The 16,092-nt window shown below is 42.8% G+C and overlaps 1 protein-coding gene across 1 annotated transcript in view; it reads left to right on the top strand.

The window, feature by feature from the left end:
• The window catches only part of arap2 (ArfGAP with RhoGAP domain, ankyrin repeat and PH domain 2), a 199,645-nt gene that overhangs the window by 133,595 nt on the left and 49,958 nt on the right, over positions 1-16,092 (top strand). The window contains exons 17-22 of the mRNA XM_071334049.1: positions 2,014-2,116; positions 4,325-4,517; positions 8,405-8,468; positions 9,504-9,667; positions 9,862-10,074; positions 10,261-10,366. Coding sequence (XP_071190150.1) covers positions 2,014-2,116; positions 4,325-4,517; positions 8,405-8,468; positions 9,504-9,667; positions 9,862-10,074; positions 10,261-10,366 — 843 coding nt within the window. The remainder of the gene's footprint in view (positions 1-2,013; positions 2,117-4,324; positions 4,518-8,404; positions 8,469-9,503; positions 9,668-9,861; positions 10,075-10,260; positions 10,367-16,092) is intronic.

Below are 16,092 nucleotides of genomic sequence, written 5' to 3'. Positions count from 1 at the left end.
GTCCTCTGGGACTCACTAACAAGCGCCTTGTACACTTGTCAGGGGTCCAGTGGGGTCACACAAACACCCGTGTCCCGCCATGTTCCCCTGATGTTCTTGTGTGGAAACACGCCTCAGCGCTACCGGTACCCCTCATGACATGCTCCTTTAGACACGCTCTGCCGTTCCCCTTATAACCCCTTATAACCACCGCCGCGCTATACCCCTCGCCCGCCAACCCCCCCCCCCCCCCCCCCCCCGCGATCTAGCGATCGCCTGCCTCTGTGTCGAAACCATTAAGAAAGTGGTTCTCTGACCTCCTCTGCTTTTGGAGACAGAGGCAAGCCGGTGAAAGAGACATAAGAGAAAGAGGGAAAAGGACAAACAAAGATTAATAGCTGCCTTTTGGCTTCTGGCAGTTGGGTTGTTCCTCTCTTAAACAGCAGGTATAAGCACCTTTTGTGTGTGTGTGTTTTAAATGTGTGTATGTGTTGAAGTATTTGTGTATACGTGGGTAAAGGTGTTGGTATATACACGGTGCATTTGGAAAGTATTCACATCCCTTGACTTTTTCCACATGCTGTTGTCTTACTGCCTGAACTTAAAATGGATCAAATAGATTTTTTTTGCTCATCCATCTACACACAATACACCATAATTACAAAGTGAAAACATGTTTTTTTTTTTGGTAGATATTTTAGCAAATATATTGAAATTTAAATACAGAAATATCTAATTTACGTAAGTAAACTCAGGAACATTCGTTGTCGTCCTGGTAAGAAAAGGTGAATTAGTCTCCCAGTGTCTGTTGGAAAGCAGACTGAAACAAGTTTTCCTCTAGGATTTTGCCTGTGCTTAACTCTTTTCTATTCTAAAAAAAACTGCCTTGTCCTTTCCGATGACAAGCATACCTATAACATGATGCAGCCACCACCATGCATGGAAATAGGAAGTGTTACTCAGCGATGTGTTGTGTTGAATTTGCCTCAAATATTTTGCTTTGTATTCAGGACATAAAGTAAAATTCTTTACCAAATTTTTTGTGTCTTATTGCAAACAGGATGCATGTTTTGGAATATTTGTCTTCTCTACAGACTTTCACGCATTTAGTTTAGTATTGTGGAGTAACTACAGTGTTGTTGATCCATCCTCAGTTTTCTCCTATCACAGCCAGTAAACTCTTCAAATTACCATTGGCCTCATGGTGAAATCCCTGAGCGGTTTCCTTCCTCTCCGGCAACTGAGTTAGGAAGGATGCCTGTATCTTTGTAGTAACTGGGTATATTGATACACCGTCCAAAGTGTAATTAATAACTTCGCCATGCTCAAATGGATATTCAATGTCAGATTTTTTATTTTTTACCCATCTACCAATAGATGCCATTCTTTGCTAGGCATTGGAAAACCTCCCTGGTCTTTGTGGTTGAATCTGTGTTTGAAATTCACTGCTTTACTGAGGGACCTTACAGATAATTTTATGTTTAGGGTACAGAGATGAGGTAGTCATAAAACAATTATGTTATACACTATTCTTGCACACAGAGTGAGTCCATACAACTTATTATGTGACTTGTTAAGGACATTTTTACTCCTGAACGTATTATTTAGGCTTGTCATAACAAAAGGGTTGACTACTTATTGACTCAAGAAATGTCAGCTTTTTATTTTTAATTCATTTGTAAAAATGTCTAGAAACAAAATTCCACTTTCACATTATGGTTTATTGTGTGTAGGCCAATTTAATGTAATGAATTTTAAATTCAAGCTGTAACATAACTAAATGTGGAAAAAGTCAAGGGGTGTGAATACTTTATGAAGGCACTGTATTTAGGCCTCTGTGTTTTCACACACGTGTGTTGCTGTACATGTCTCGTTTTGCATTATTTACAGTAATGTACAGAATGTGTTTGTGTATGTATAGTGCCAGTATTTAGACTCCTAGCTGGTTAGTTTTTAAAGCAACAGTCTCCTATCCCGTTCACCTGCACCAGGTACAGTACTGTATCTGATTTACCTGTCCCATTGTTCTCTCAGGGCTGTGTTCATGGTGGAGATCTACCTACAGTCAGACAGAGTGTTCTTGTTTGGCGCCAAGACACAGGAGACACAGCAAGACTGGGTCCAGGCTATCGCCAAGGTGTGTGAGTGTGTGTGTATGTTTTAGTCAATTTATTTACTAGTTTTACATAGTGTGTATCATTGTGGGTCAGTCTGTGTGTGTATCATTGTGGGTCAGGCTGCGTGTGTATCAGTGTGGGTTAGTCTGTGTGTGTATCATTGTGGGTCAGGCTGTGTGTGTATCAGTGTGGGTCAGTCTGTGTGTGTATCAGTGTGGGTCAGTCTGTGTGTGTATCATTGTGGGTCAGGCTGTGTGTGTATCAGTGTGGGTCAGTCTGTGTGTGTATCAGTGTGGGTCAGTCTGTGTGTGTATCATTGTGGGTCAGGCTGTGTGTGTATCAGTGTGGGTCAGTCTGTGTGTGTATCAGTGTGGGTTAGTCTGTGTCTGTATCATTGTGGGTCAGTCTGCATGTGTATCATTGTGGGTCAGTCTGCGTGTGTATCATTGTGGGTCAGTCTGCATGTGTATCATTGTGGGTCAGTCTGTGTGTGTGTCATTGTGGGTCAGTCTGCGTGTGTATCATTGTGGGTCAGTCTACGTGTGTATCAGTGTGGGTCAGTCTGCATGTGTATCAGTGTGGGTTAGTCTGTGTCTGTATCATTGTGGGTCAGTCTACGTGTGTATCATTGTGGGTCAGTCTGCGTGTGTATCATTGTGGGTCAGTCTGTGTGTGTGTCATTGTGGGTCAGTCTGCGTGTGTATCATTGTGGGTCAGTCTACGTGTGTATCAGTGTGGGTCAGTCTGCGTGTGTATCAGTGTGGGTTAGTCTGTGTCTGTATCATTGTGGGTCAGTCTACGTGTGTATCATTGTGGGTCAGTCTGCGTGTGTATCATTGTGGGTCAGTCTACGTGTGTATCAGTGTGGGTCAGTCTGCATGTGTATCAGTGTGGGTCAGTCTGTGTGTGTATCATTATGGGTCAGTCTGTGTGTGTGTATCAGTGTGGGTCAGTCTGCGTGTGTATCATTGTGGGTCAGGCTGTGTGTGTATCAGTGTGGGTCAGTCTGCGTGTGTATCATTGTGGGTCAGGCTGCGTGTGTATCATTGTGGGTCAGTCTGCGTGTGTATCATTATGGGTCAGTCTGCATGTGTATCATTGTGGGTCAGTCTACGTGTGTATAATTGTGGGTCAGTCTACGTGTGTATCAGTGTGGGTCAGTCTGCGTGTGTATCATTGTGGGTCAGTCTACGTGTGTATCAGTGGTGGTTAGTCTGTGTCTGTATCATTGTGGGTCAGTCTGTGTGTGTATCATTGTGGGTCAGTCTGTGTGTGTATCATTGTGGGTCAGTATGTGTGTGTATCAGTGTGGGTCAGTCTGCGTGTGTATCAGTGTGGGTTAGTGTGTGACATTTGATAACACAATAGATACATTTCACCCTCCTTAACACTTAACACTTAACACTTAACACTTAGCACACACACACACACACACACACACACACACACACACACACACACACACACACACACACACACACACACACACACACACACACACACACACACACACACACACACACACACACAGCCCATGGAACCACCAAGAAGACATAGTAGTCTAACTGTCTCTTCTCCTGCCTGTGACAAGCTCTTGTAATGGCTCGCTACACAAAACATGTCCTCAATTCCTTTTGTTTTATCTTGCTCAACCGATCTATTAATCCCAGCTGGTGTTAGATAGTGGTAGCCATATTAATCCCAGCTGGTGTTAGATAGTGGTAGCCATATTAGTCCCAGCTGGTGTTAGATAGTGGTAGCCATATTAGTCCCAGCTGGTGTTAGATAGTGGTAGCCATATTAGTCCCAGCTGGTGTTAGATAGTGGTAGCCATATTAGTCCCAGCTGGTGTTAGATAGTGGTAGCCATATTAGTCCCAGCTGGTGTTAGATAGTGGTAGCCATATTAGTCCCAGCTGGTGTTAGATAGTGGTAGCCATATTAGTCCCAGCTGGTGTTAGATAGTGGTAGCCATATTAGTCCACCTGTCTGTATAGCCTTAGACACCCTCGTGATTCAATTTGAGCTGCAATCAAACGGCTAAGACACTGAGAGAGAGCGAGAAAGGTGTGTTAGAAGTAAATTCAGCTGGGGAAAGAAGAAGTTTCGGAAACCTTAAAGTTTGTTGTTTGTGCACAGATGTTTTTAGTTTTTCTCTGTTTGGTTTTGTTTCGCTGTGACTCTAGAGAATCGTTTTTCTTTCTTTTTTTTTTATTTTGTTCCCTTCAGTGTTTCGTCCCATCTAAAGTAGAGGCTATGTTGAGGAGAGACTGCGAGCTGATTGGTCGGCTCTACTTTAAGGAAGGTCATGACCTCTACCACTGGAGGGTTGGTTGGTTTGCTCTGGAAGGCTCCGCCCTCTACTTTAGTTGCGGGGAGAGGACACTGGGGGCCATGCAGCTCAAACAACTACAGGAACTCAGTAAGTATAGAGTCCATACCTAAAGACACACAAAACACACCACACACACGCCTGCACGCATACAGTAACACACACACAACCATACACACACACACATAACCATACACACACACACACACACACACACACACACACACACACACACACACACACACACACACACACACACACACACACACACACACACACACACACACACACACACACACACACACACACACACACACACACACACACACACACACAAGGAGGAACAATGTAGGCTGATATATCATATACAGTACAGTGTAACCTGTCTATCACAACTTGACCCTGCCTGGCATTAGTTATCATCTTGACCCTGCCTGGCATTAGTTATCATCTTGACCCTGCCTGGCATTAGTTATCATCTTGACCCTGCCTGGCATTAGTTATCATATTGATCCTGCCTGGCATTAGTTATCATCTTGACCCTGCCTGGCATTAGTTATCATATTGACCCTGCCTGGCATTAGTTATCATATTGACCCTGCCTGGCATTAGTTATCATCTTTGAAGTGGCACCATCTCTCTCCCCTGGCATGTGGTATTGACATCTCCACGCTACTGTGGAAAGTGTGAGCGTGCCCTCCTACTTCTGAGAGATAGTCGCCACACTACAGTCGTCTTTATAAGTCTTCTCAGCGGAGAGCGAAGAAGTTGCCCAGCGGGTATGTCAGCCATGTCGGCGAGAAGTTCACACGGAGTTGGCAGCCAACTAGACTTGCAAAATGTCAATTGATTGCAGCAGAATTATGTGTATGGGCAGGAAAATAAATAAAGAAATCTCTTTAATCCGTTTAAGGCTGACTGTAGATCAAATCGGAACGTCGCTGCTTTCCCGCCCCCTCCTCTTACCTGGGGTGGGATTAGGGAGCTGGGAGCTGCCATGACTTTCCTGATTCTCCCGGCACCCTGAAATCCATGTTTGTCACAGACGGGAAGCCTCAGAGGTACCAGAGGGGCTCTCTGTGTTCTCTTACGGGGTGAAACGTTTTGGAATTTGAGTGGAATGTAAGGAGCTCCATCCTGTGACATAGACTTTGCACCCATTAGTAACACTGTGACACCCCAACCAGGAGGGTTGCTGTAATGTACCACAGAAAGATCAGACATGTTTTAGACAGTTTAGAGGCATTGGGATGTTCACTAGACACCGAACCAGCTCTACTGCTTTAGAAATGTCACTCTGGATCCAGTTTGGAGTAATATATAATATGTATAGTGGGGTTAAATTATTGACACCCTTGATAAAGATGAGCAATAATGAATGTAAACAAAAAATAATTCAAACACACTTAATAACGCCGATAATAAGCACTTCTGTTGACAGAAGCGGTGCCACATTCTCGCAGCAACTTTTGAGGATTTACACGCTGTGGTGGTCATCTGTAAAGATGTTTCTGCGAGTCGCAAAAAATGGTAAATTAGCTGAATTACATGTAAAAGGCTTTCAAAATAAAAGCTTGCGGTACACTCATTGCTCCGTTGACATTTCACTGAGATAAGTTTGTTATTGTGAGAAATATCGGAAGAATACTAATTTCACATTAATATGAAAATACTACATGTCGTGTCTCAAAATCGATATCTATTTACATTTACATTTAAGTCATTTAGCAGACGCTCTTATCCAGAGCGACTTACAAATTGGTGCATTCACCTTATGATATCCAGTGGAACAACCACTTACAATAGTGCATCTAACTCTTTTAAGGGGGGGGGGGGGGGTTAGAAGGATTACTTTATCCTACCTCTATATTGTTTTATGTCCTCCGGATTGGAGAAGAAATATGACGAGTTCAACAGCCTGTCAATTAGCCTTTACTCTCACACAGCAACCAGCCTAGCTGACTCAATGCCATTTTCCAGATTTATTTTTACCACTTTTAATCTCTGGCCCACGTTGATTTAGTCAGCCACTTTTGGCCATCCTACAAGGGTAAAAACTCCAATAACTTGTGAACGGATTACGACAGAGACATGAGGTATAGACAACTGGTTTTTGTAGAAAAGTATCTACACGACTCGTATATTATTGTACCCAATTGTCAAAATATGCGTTTTGATTGGACGCCTATTGTTTCAGAACAAGAGAAGCACATCTTCAATTTAGTTTCATCAATACATTTGATTCAGTATTTGTTACAGGGGTGTAGTTTGTAAAAATGGTGTATTATTCTTCCAAAATTGTCACTGGCCAACAAGGAAATGAAACAACTAGTGCAAGGGAAATTGGATGAGCAAAGCTTTTTGCATGAGTTCCAGCCCCTGATTCATCAAAGATAGAATCACTCCAATGATACCCATTAGCAAAACCAGGACTATGCGACTCTCTCTCTCTACAACACAGCACATATTGGAAAATAATAGAATCCTTCACATCGTCTCTAATAAGCACGCAAGCGAGGTCACAGTTGATTTCCGGGCCTTTAATACACATAATTGCTTTGTGATAATGTGGGCTGTTGTTACCTTAAAACATTTTTATTTTTTTTCTCAGAAGAATGAAGAATGAAGAAGCTAAGCATATCAAGCACTTTGAATCCCAATACTAATTACAGGCCTAGAAGGCTGCAGAGTTAGCTTCCTTATCCCAGAAGCATAAAACGTAATAACATTTCCTCAGCGAGAGCCGAGAGGTGGATAAAGGGATTTTGATGTGTTTGTTGCATTTACCTGATAACACTGTTTTATTAATAAAGTCTTCTCGAGTCAATAGCAATCTCTGAAGCTTCTGGGTTTTTTTTTTACCGCAGGTTGCTGGAAACAGAGCTAAATTCCTTGCCCTTGAAACTCTGCCAAACACAACATCAGCACATAATTTGCCACCAGAGAGTGGTGGAGATTAATTGTTTTGCCTGTTTACCTCCATATATTATTGAGAGTTTCTAGCCTAGCGGTTAAAAGCGTTGGTCCTGTAACCAAAATGTCGCTGCTTCAAACCCCTTGAGCCGACTAGGTGAAACATCTGTCGATGTGCCCTTGAGCAAGGCACTTAACCCTAATTTCTCCTGTAAGTCGCCCTGGATAGAAGCGTCTGCTTAACGACTTAATTGTAAATGTTGTAATGGCAGTGTTACCTGTGGTTTTATATGATCTTCTTAAAATGCTTGACAGTAAAGCAGATCGGATTGTTCTAAAATATAGTGTAGTTTGTGGCCAATATGAAACTGAATAAATAGGAGAGAAAGAAATTCATGGGTGTGAAAGTAATTGGCATGTAGGACATACAAGTTGTGCTATGTACTGTGTGTGTGTGTGTGTGTGTGTGTGTGTGCGTGTGTGTGTGTGTGTGTGTGTGTGTGTGTGTGTGTGTGTGTGTGCGCGTGCGCGTGCGTGTGCGTGTGTGTGTGTGTGTGTGTGCGTGTGGTATGTGTGAGAGGAGGAGGAGGAAGGTGTATGGAGGAAGGGGGTAGGGGGGTGTAGAATAATACAAACCAGTGCGATCTGATTTTGCACCACCCAGGCCAACACATTGTAACAACTGACGACCAGTGACACCCAGGCTTCAAGCCCCAGTTCCCCCTACTGAGTGAACCTCACACAGGTACATCAACAAGACAACGACCAGATGCATACAGTAGTGTCGGATACACAGCAACGGGGAAATGTTACTTACTCCGGTGTGAAGCATTTATGGGAGCCGTCACAATCACTCTCTTAGATTTTTCCCTCTCTTTCTGTCTCGTTCGCCCTGTTTTCTGCTGTCCGAGCAGTGTGTAGCTTTGCTTACGACGACAACTGCTTCCAGAAGGACCACTTTTCCTCCCATATAGCGAGGAATCCTCTATAAGTGCAGTGTAGCTATGCTTTGTTTCAGCGTTGTTTCAGCTGTGAACATATTACCCAGCGTCCTCTTTTCTCAGCTGTTTCCACACACGTAGAAGGTGAGGAGAGGATCCAAGTGCTCTTGATGGTGGAGGGTGGAAGGTACGTGTAGCTGTGGTTTGTTTGTTTCCAGCGTGCTTTGCAGGTTTGACACTGTGTTCTGATGTGTGTATTTTCCATTGCAGTGTTTTCCCTATACTCATTTAGCAGTGGCGGGCTGCTGCTGCTAAATCGTGGCCACCACTTAAAAAAAAGATGACAAAAATAAATATGTATACAGTATATTTTTAGTGTGAACTTAAACTACTCAAAGCAGATTTTAAAGTATGTAGAAAAGATAATGGAGTATTTTTTAATTAGATCTTTGAGAACTAACAAACACCAGAATAAAATCTCGATAGTCAGGGAGAATTTAAATTCCTAAAATGTCATGACATGAGGTCCACATTGGTTGTCTGGGTCACTAAGATAGCATAATAACATGGCAAATGTGTCAAATAAGTTTTAAAACAGCTAAATGTTGCTGTGTAGAATTGCAAGAAATTAACTTTAAAAAAAGATTTTCTTTCTCTTGGCCCTATGACAGAATGTGTATCATTGCAGGAAACTAGCTTTATAACAAAACATTTCTCTCTGTCCCATGGAAAAATATTTTAAATTGCATGAAATCAGCTTTTAAACAGCAAAATGTTCTCTCTGCGGCCAAGAGGAGGGCCTCAAAATTTTGGGGCCGGAGACTGCGCCATTAGCCACGCCCACTACCCCCCCCCCCCCCCCCACTAACTTTGCCACCTCTGCTGAAAAAATCGTAGGGGAAACACTGCATTGTTTGTGTTTGAGAATTAAATAGTAGGTTATTAGACATTTGTCAATGTCTATTTTCCTAAAAATGCTGTATGGTATCTCTGTATGGTATCTCTGTATGGTATCTCTGTATGGTATCTCTGTACGGTATCTCTGTACGGTATCTCTGTACGGTATCTCTGTACGGTATCTCTGTACGGTATCTCTGTATGGTATCTCTGTACGGTATCTCTGTACGGTATCTCTGTACGGTATCTCTGTATGGTATCTCTGTATGGTATCTCTGTATGGTATCATTGTTAGTTTGTCTGACTTTTTTCTGCTTTCATACAGAACTGTGTACATCCATGGTTTCAACAAAGTGGACTTTGCGCTGTGGCACTCTGCGATCAAATTGGCCTCTGGCACGGACGGCAGGGCTCTAAGCAACCAGCAGCTGAGTAAAAAGGGCGTCCCCATTGTTGTGGACAGCTGCATAGCTTTTGTCACCCAGTACGGTGAGCATCTGGTCTCCCATTCAGGGACTGACCAGGACCCGACCCTACTTAGCTTCAGAGGCAAGCCAGCAGTTGGATGCAGGGTGGTATGCTGCTGGCTGAATACATGAGGGTTTGAGGACTTGTTTTCATGCTGTCTCTCTCTCACTCCCTCTCCCCTCCTCCTTCCCCTACCTTTTCTCCCACTCCTCTAGGTCTGTGCCATCAGGGGATCTACAGCGTTAGGGGGGACCCGGGCCGTGTATCCCTGCTCCTGGGGGCCTTCAGGCAGGACGCCCGCAACGTGAAGCTCCATGTCCTGGAGCACCAACTGGAGGACGTCACTGACACCCTGAAGACCTTTCTGTCCCAGGCCGAGGACGCCTTGCTGACCAAGGAGCTCTACCCCTACTGGGTGTCTGCACTAGGTGTGTAGAGGCACAGATTACCTTTGATTGTTTAATATTGATGTAGAAGTGATGCATATTTATATACCTTTTGGGTAATTTGGGTAATTTCGTTGGGTCAGTGTATCATGTACTCTATTGTAGCTTTATTTATATTTTGTGGGTCTTTTGTTTTAATCAATGGCCTCCTTTCTTTGGTGAGTGTAGATGAGGAGGATGAGAAACGGAGAGTGGAGAAGTACTCTAGATTTATCCAGAGTCTTCCCAAGATCAACAGATCCACCCTGACTGCTCTGCTGCAACATCTCTACAGGTGAGGGTCCAAGGCTGAAGATACCCTCTGGTCCACACACACACACACACACACACACACACACACACACACACACACACACACACACACACACACACACACACACACACACACACACACACACACACACACACACACACACACACACACACACAGTACAAACTGCAAAAATCATCTGGTCAAAGCTACCCTACACTCATCATGTCACTGTTCCTTTCACTGTAATGCACTGCAGACACATTTTCAGACGAGTATTTCACAATAACAAGCACTTACGAACATGTAGGTCAAGTAGTTTGTCTGAAAAGGAGAGCCTGAATATGATACTATACTCCGAGGGTACAAAACACAAGAAACACCTTCCTAATTTTGAGTTGCGCCCCCTTTTATCCTCAGAACAGCCTCAATTCGTCGGGGCATGGACTACAAGGTGTTAAAAGCGTTCCACAGGGATGTTGGCCCATATGTTGGCCCCAGTATGGGCCATATGTTGGCCCATACTGCAATGCTTGCCACAGTTGTGTCAAGTTGTTTGGATGTCCTTTGGGTGGTGGACCATTCTTGATACACACGGGAAACTTACCTCGTTCAAAGGCACTTAAATCTTTTGTCTTGCACATTCACCCTCTGAATGGCACACGTAACACAATCCATGTTTCAATTGTCTCATGGCTTAAAAATCCTTCTTTAACTTGTCTCCTCCCCTTTGTCTACACTGATTTGAAGTGGATTAAACAAGTGACATCAATAAGGAATCACAGCTTTCACCTGGTCAGTATGTTATAGAAAGAGCAGGTGTTCTTAATATTTTGTAACCTCAGTCTATATATCCTGATCATCATAATGTATACAGTACCAATCAAAAGTTTGGACACACCTACTTATTCAAGGGTTATTATTTAGTTTTACTATTTTCCACATTGTAGAATATTAGTGAAGACATCAAACTGTGAAATAACACATATGGAATCATGTAGTAACCAAGAAAGTGTTAAAAAATGCAAAATATCTTTTATATTTGAATTCTTCAAAGTATCCACCCTTTGCCTTGCTTTTCACACTCTGCTTTGTACATTATATAGTCTGAATATTATATTATATATATAGTCTGAATATCATGATATACAGTGGGGCAAAAAAGTATTTAGTCAGCCACCAATTGTGCAAGTTCTCCCACTTAAAAAGATGAGAGAGGCCTGTAATTTTCATCATAGGTACACTTCAACTATGACAGACAAAATGAGAAAAAATATTCCAGAAAATCACATTGTAGGATTTTTAATGAATTTATTTGCAAATTGTGGTGGAAAATAAGTATTTGGTCAATAACAAAAGTTTATCTCAATACTTTGTTATATACCCTTTGTTGGCAATGACAGAGGTCAAACGTTTTCTGTAAGTCTTCACAAGGTTTTCACACACTGTTGCTGGTATTTTGGCCCATTCCTCCATGCAGATCTCCTCTAGATCAGTGATGTTTTGGGGCTGTTGCTGGGCAACATGGACTTTCAACTCCCTCCAAAGATTTTCTATGGGGTTGAGATCTGGAGACTGGCTAGGCCACTCCAGGACCTTGAAATGCTTCTTACGAAGCCACTCCTTCGTTGCCCGGGCGGTGTGTTTGGGATCATTGTCATAATGAATGACCCAGCCACGTTTCATCTTCAATGCCCTTGCTGATGGAAGGAGATTTTCACTCAAAATCTCACGATACATGGCCCCATTCATTCTTTCCTTTACACGGATCAGTCGTCCTGGTCCCTTTGCAGAAAAACAGCCCCAAAGCATGATGTTTCCACCCCCATGCTTCACAGTAGGTATGGTGTTCTTTGGATGCAACTCAGCATTCTTTGTCCTCCAAACACGACGAGTTGAGTTTTTACCAAAAAGTTATATTTTGGTTTCATCTGACCATATGACATTCTCCCAATCATCCAAATGCTCTCTAGCAAACTTCAGACGGGCCTGGACATGTACTGGCTTAAGCAGGGGGACACGTCTGGCACTGCAGGATTTGAGTCCCTGGCGGCGTAGTGTGTTACTGATGGTAGGCTTTGTTACTTTGGTCCCAGCTCTCTGCAGGTCATTCACTAGGTCCCCCCGTGTGGTTCTGGGATTTTTGCTCACCGTTCTTGTGATCATTTTGACCCCACGGGGTGAGATCTTGCGTGGAGCCCCAGATCAAGGGAGATTATCAGTGGTCTTGTATGTCTTCCATTTCCTAATAATTGCTTCCACAGTTGATTTCTTCAAACCAAGCTGCTTACCTATTGCAGATTCAGTCTTCCCAGCCTGGTGCAGGTCTACAATTTTGTTTCTGGTGTCCTTTGACAGCTCTTTGGTCTTGGCCATAGTGGAGTTTGGAGTGTGACTGTTTGAGGTTGTGGACAGGTGTCTTTTATACTGATAACAAGTTCAAACAGGTGCCATTAATACAGGTAACGAGTGGAGGACAGAGGAGCCTCTTAAAGAAGAAGTTACAGGTCTGTGAGAGCCAGAAATCTTGCTTGTTTGTAGGTGACCAAATACTTATTTTCCACCATAATTTGCAAATAAATTCATAAAAAATCCTACAATGTCTACAATATAGTTTTTCAACAGCTCCACAAACGTCTTGTTAACAAATATAGTTTTGGCAAGTCGGTTAGGACATCTACTTTGTGCATGACACAAGTAATTCTTCCAACAATTGTTTACAGACAGATTATTTCACTTATAATTCATTGTATCACAATTCCAGTGGGTCAGAAGTTTACATACACTAAGTTGACTGTGCCTTTAAACAATTCTAGAAAATGATGTCAAGCTTTAGAAACTTCTGATTGACTCAAATTATGTCAATTAGCCTATTGGAGGTGGACCTGTGGATGTATTTCAAGGCCTACCTTTAAACCCAGTGCCTCTTTGCTTGACATAATGGGAGAATCAAAAGAAATCAGCCAAGACATCAGAAAAATAATTATAGACCTCCACAAGTCTGGTTCATCCTTGGGAGCAATTTCCAAACGCCTGAAGGTACCACACTCATCTGTACAAACAATAGTACGCAAGTATAAACACCATGGGACCACGCAGCCGTCATACCGCTCAGGAAGGAGACGTGTTCTGTCTCCTAGAGATGAACGTACTTGGTTGAGAAAAGTGTAAATCAATCCCAGAACAGCAGCAAAGGACCTTGTGAAGATGCTGGAGGAAACAGGTACACAAGTATCTATATCCACAGTAAAACGAGTCCTATATCGACATAACTTGAAAGGCTGCTCAGCAAGGAAGAAGCCACTGCTCCAAAACCACCATTGCAAAATCCAGACTACGGTTTGCATCTGCACATGAGGACAAAGATTGTACTTTTTGGAGAAATGTCCTCTGGTCTGATGAAACAAAAATAGAACTGTTTGGCCATAATGACCATCGTTATGTTTGGAGGAAAAAGGGGGAGGCTTGCAAGCCGAAGAACACCTTCCCAACTGTGGCAGCATCATGTCGTGGGGGTGCTTTACTGCAGGAGGGACTGGTGCACTTCACAAAATAGATGGCATATTGAGATAGGAACATTATGTGGATATATTGAAGCAACATCTCAAGACATCAGTCAGGAAGTTATAGCTTGGGTCTTGCAAATGGACAATGACCCCAAGCATACTTCCAAAGTTGTGGCAAAATGGCTTAAGGACAACAAAGTCAAGGTATTGGAGTGGCCATCACAAAGCCCTGACCTTAATCCTATAGAAAATTTGTGAGCAGAACTAAAAAAGTGTGCAAGCAAGGAGGCCTACAAACCTGACTCAATTACACCAGCTCTGTCAGGAGGAATGGGCCACAATTCACCCAACTGACTGTGCGAAGCTTGAGGAAGGCTACCTAAAACGTTTGACTCAAGTTAAACAATTTAAAGGCAATGCTACCAAATACTTATTGAGTGTATGTAAACTTCTGACCCACTGGGAATGTGATGAAAGAAATAAAAGCTGAAATAAATCATTATCTCTACTATTATTCTGACATTTCACATTCTTAAAATAAAGTGGTGATCCTAACTGACCTAAGACAGGGGATTTTTACTAGGATTAAATGTCAGGAATTGGGAAAACTGAGTTTAACTGTACTAGGCTAAGATGTACACACACACACACACACACACACACACACACACACACACACACACACACACACACACACACACACACACACACACACACACACACACACACACACACACACACACACACACACACACACACAGAACTGTGTGTGGGTGGTAAGTGAGACAACAACACAGACTTGGGCACATCGGCATAGCAATGCCACCTGTTCTTATTGACACTTCTAACCCACAATCCCTTGCTCTGCAGAAGTCACTTCATTTACCCATAACACCATTCTATATTTTACATAACCTCCTCTGGGTGTGAATGATACCACGTTGTGTGTCAGCACAGGATGCCACTACTTTCAGCCCACTACAGTAAAAAAATAAACATTTTTAAATGGTTAATGTAGATGTTTTTTTTAACCAGACTCTCGTGTCCCATGGTTTACCAGATAGGGTTAAATCCCAAAATAAAATAACCTTGAGAATTAGTCTAGAACACATTCTCCCCCAATTCCACCCTTCTAGGAAAGTAGATATGGACATACAGTAGATACAGCATATTTCTACTTCTGTTAGATACTGTAAATACTTATAATTCACTACTACTACTTGTCTGGGCTGATGAGGTCTTGCACACTGATGCTTACCGTGCTGCTGTTCTGCTCCGAAGCCACAGTGTAAACGTTGGATGATTAATCTGACTATTATGGTAATGAGCGAATTGTTTGGAGAAGATTTCCACCGTACCTTACTTCCTTGTTAACCTACAGATGTACGAGATACCAGACCCAGTCTGAGGGATGGCTCTGGAAATCTCTTCCATCTCCACTGAGTTAGGTCAATCTGCTTTTAGTTTTTGTGCACCTTACTTGTGGAGTAATCTCGAGAGGCTCTCTACAATTTGGTGCCTGTAGGGCAATTCAAAAGGCTGATTGAGGACCTTTTCACTGACAAATGTGTTTGTTTTCCATGCTTGTGTTTTGATTTCCGTGTATTGATGTGTATAGTGTATATTGATGTGTTTTTATGTGTGTACGGGGCTCAATTCTAAAAAGAGACATTGTTCTCAGCATGACTCCCTGTCAAAATAAAGGTGCAATGAAATAAAAAATACTTAATTGGGTATTTTGCTGGAATTTGAACTGTGGCCTGGTTTAACTGTGGCCTGGTTTAACATCTCCTACAGTCATTACCTAGACTGCGGCCTGGTTTAACATCTCCTACAGTCATTACCTAGACTGTGGCCTGGTTTAACGTCTCCTACAGTCATTACCTAGACTGTGGCCTGGTTTAACATCTCCTACAGTCATTACCTAGACTGTGGCCTGGTTTAACGTCTCTTACAGTCGTTACCTAGACTGTGGCCTGGTTTAACATCTCCTACAGTCATTACCTAGACTGTGGCCTGGTTTAACATCTCCTACAGTCATTACCTAGACTGCGGCCTGGTTTAACATCTCTTACAGTCATTACCTAGACTGCGGCCTGGTTTAACATCTCTTACAGTCATTACCTAGACTGTGGCCTGGTTTAACGTCTCCTACAGTCGTTACCTAGACTGTGGCCTGGTTTAACATCTCCTACAGTCATTACCTAGACTGTGGCCTGGTTTAACGTCTCTTACAGTCGTTAC

The sequence above is a fragment of the Salvelinus alpinus genome, chromosome 11 (genome assembly GCF_045679555.1).
Source record: "Salvelinus alpinus chromosome 11, SLU_Salpinus.1, whole genome shotgun sequence".
Lineage (NCBI taxonomy): Eukaryota > Metazoa > Chordata > Actinopteri > Salmoniformes > Salmonidae > Salvelinus > Salvelinus alpinus.
The sequence above is the reverse complement of the archived record's forward strand: the minus strand, read 5'-3'. Positions and strand labels throughout refer to the sequence as shown.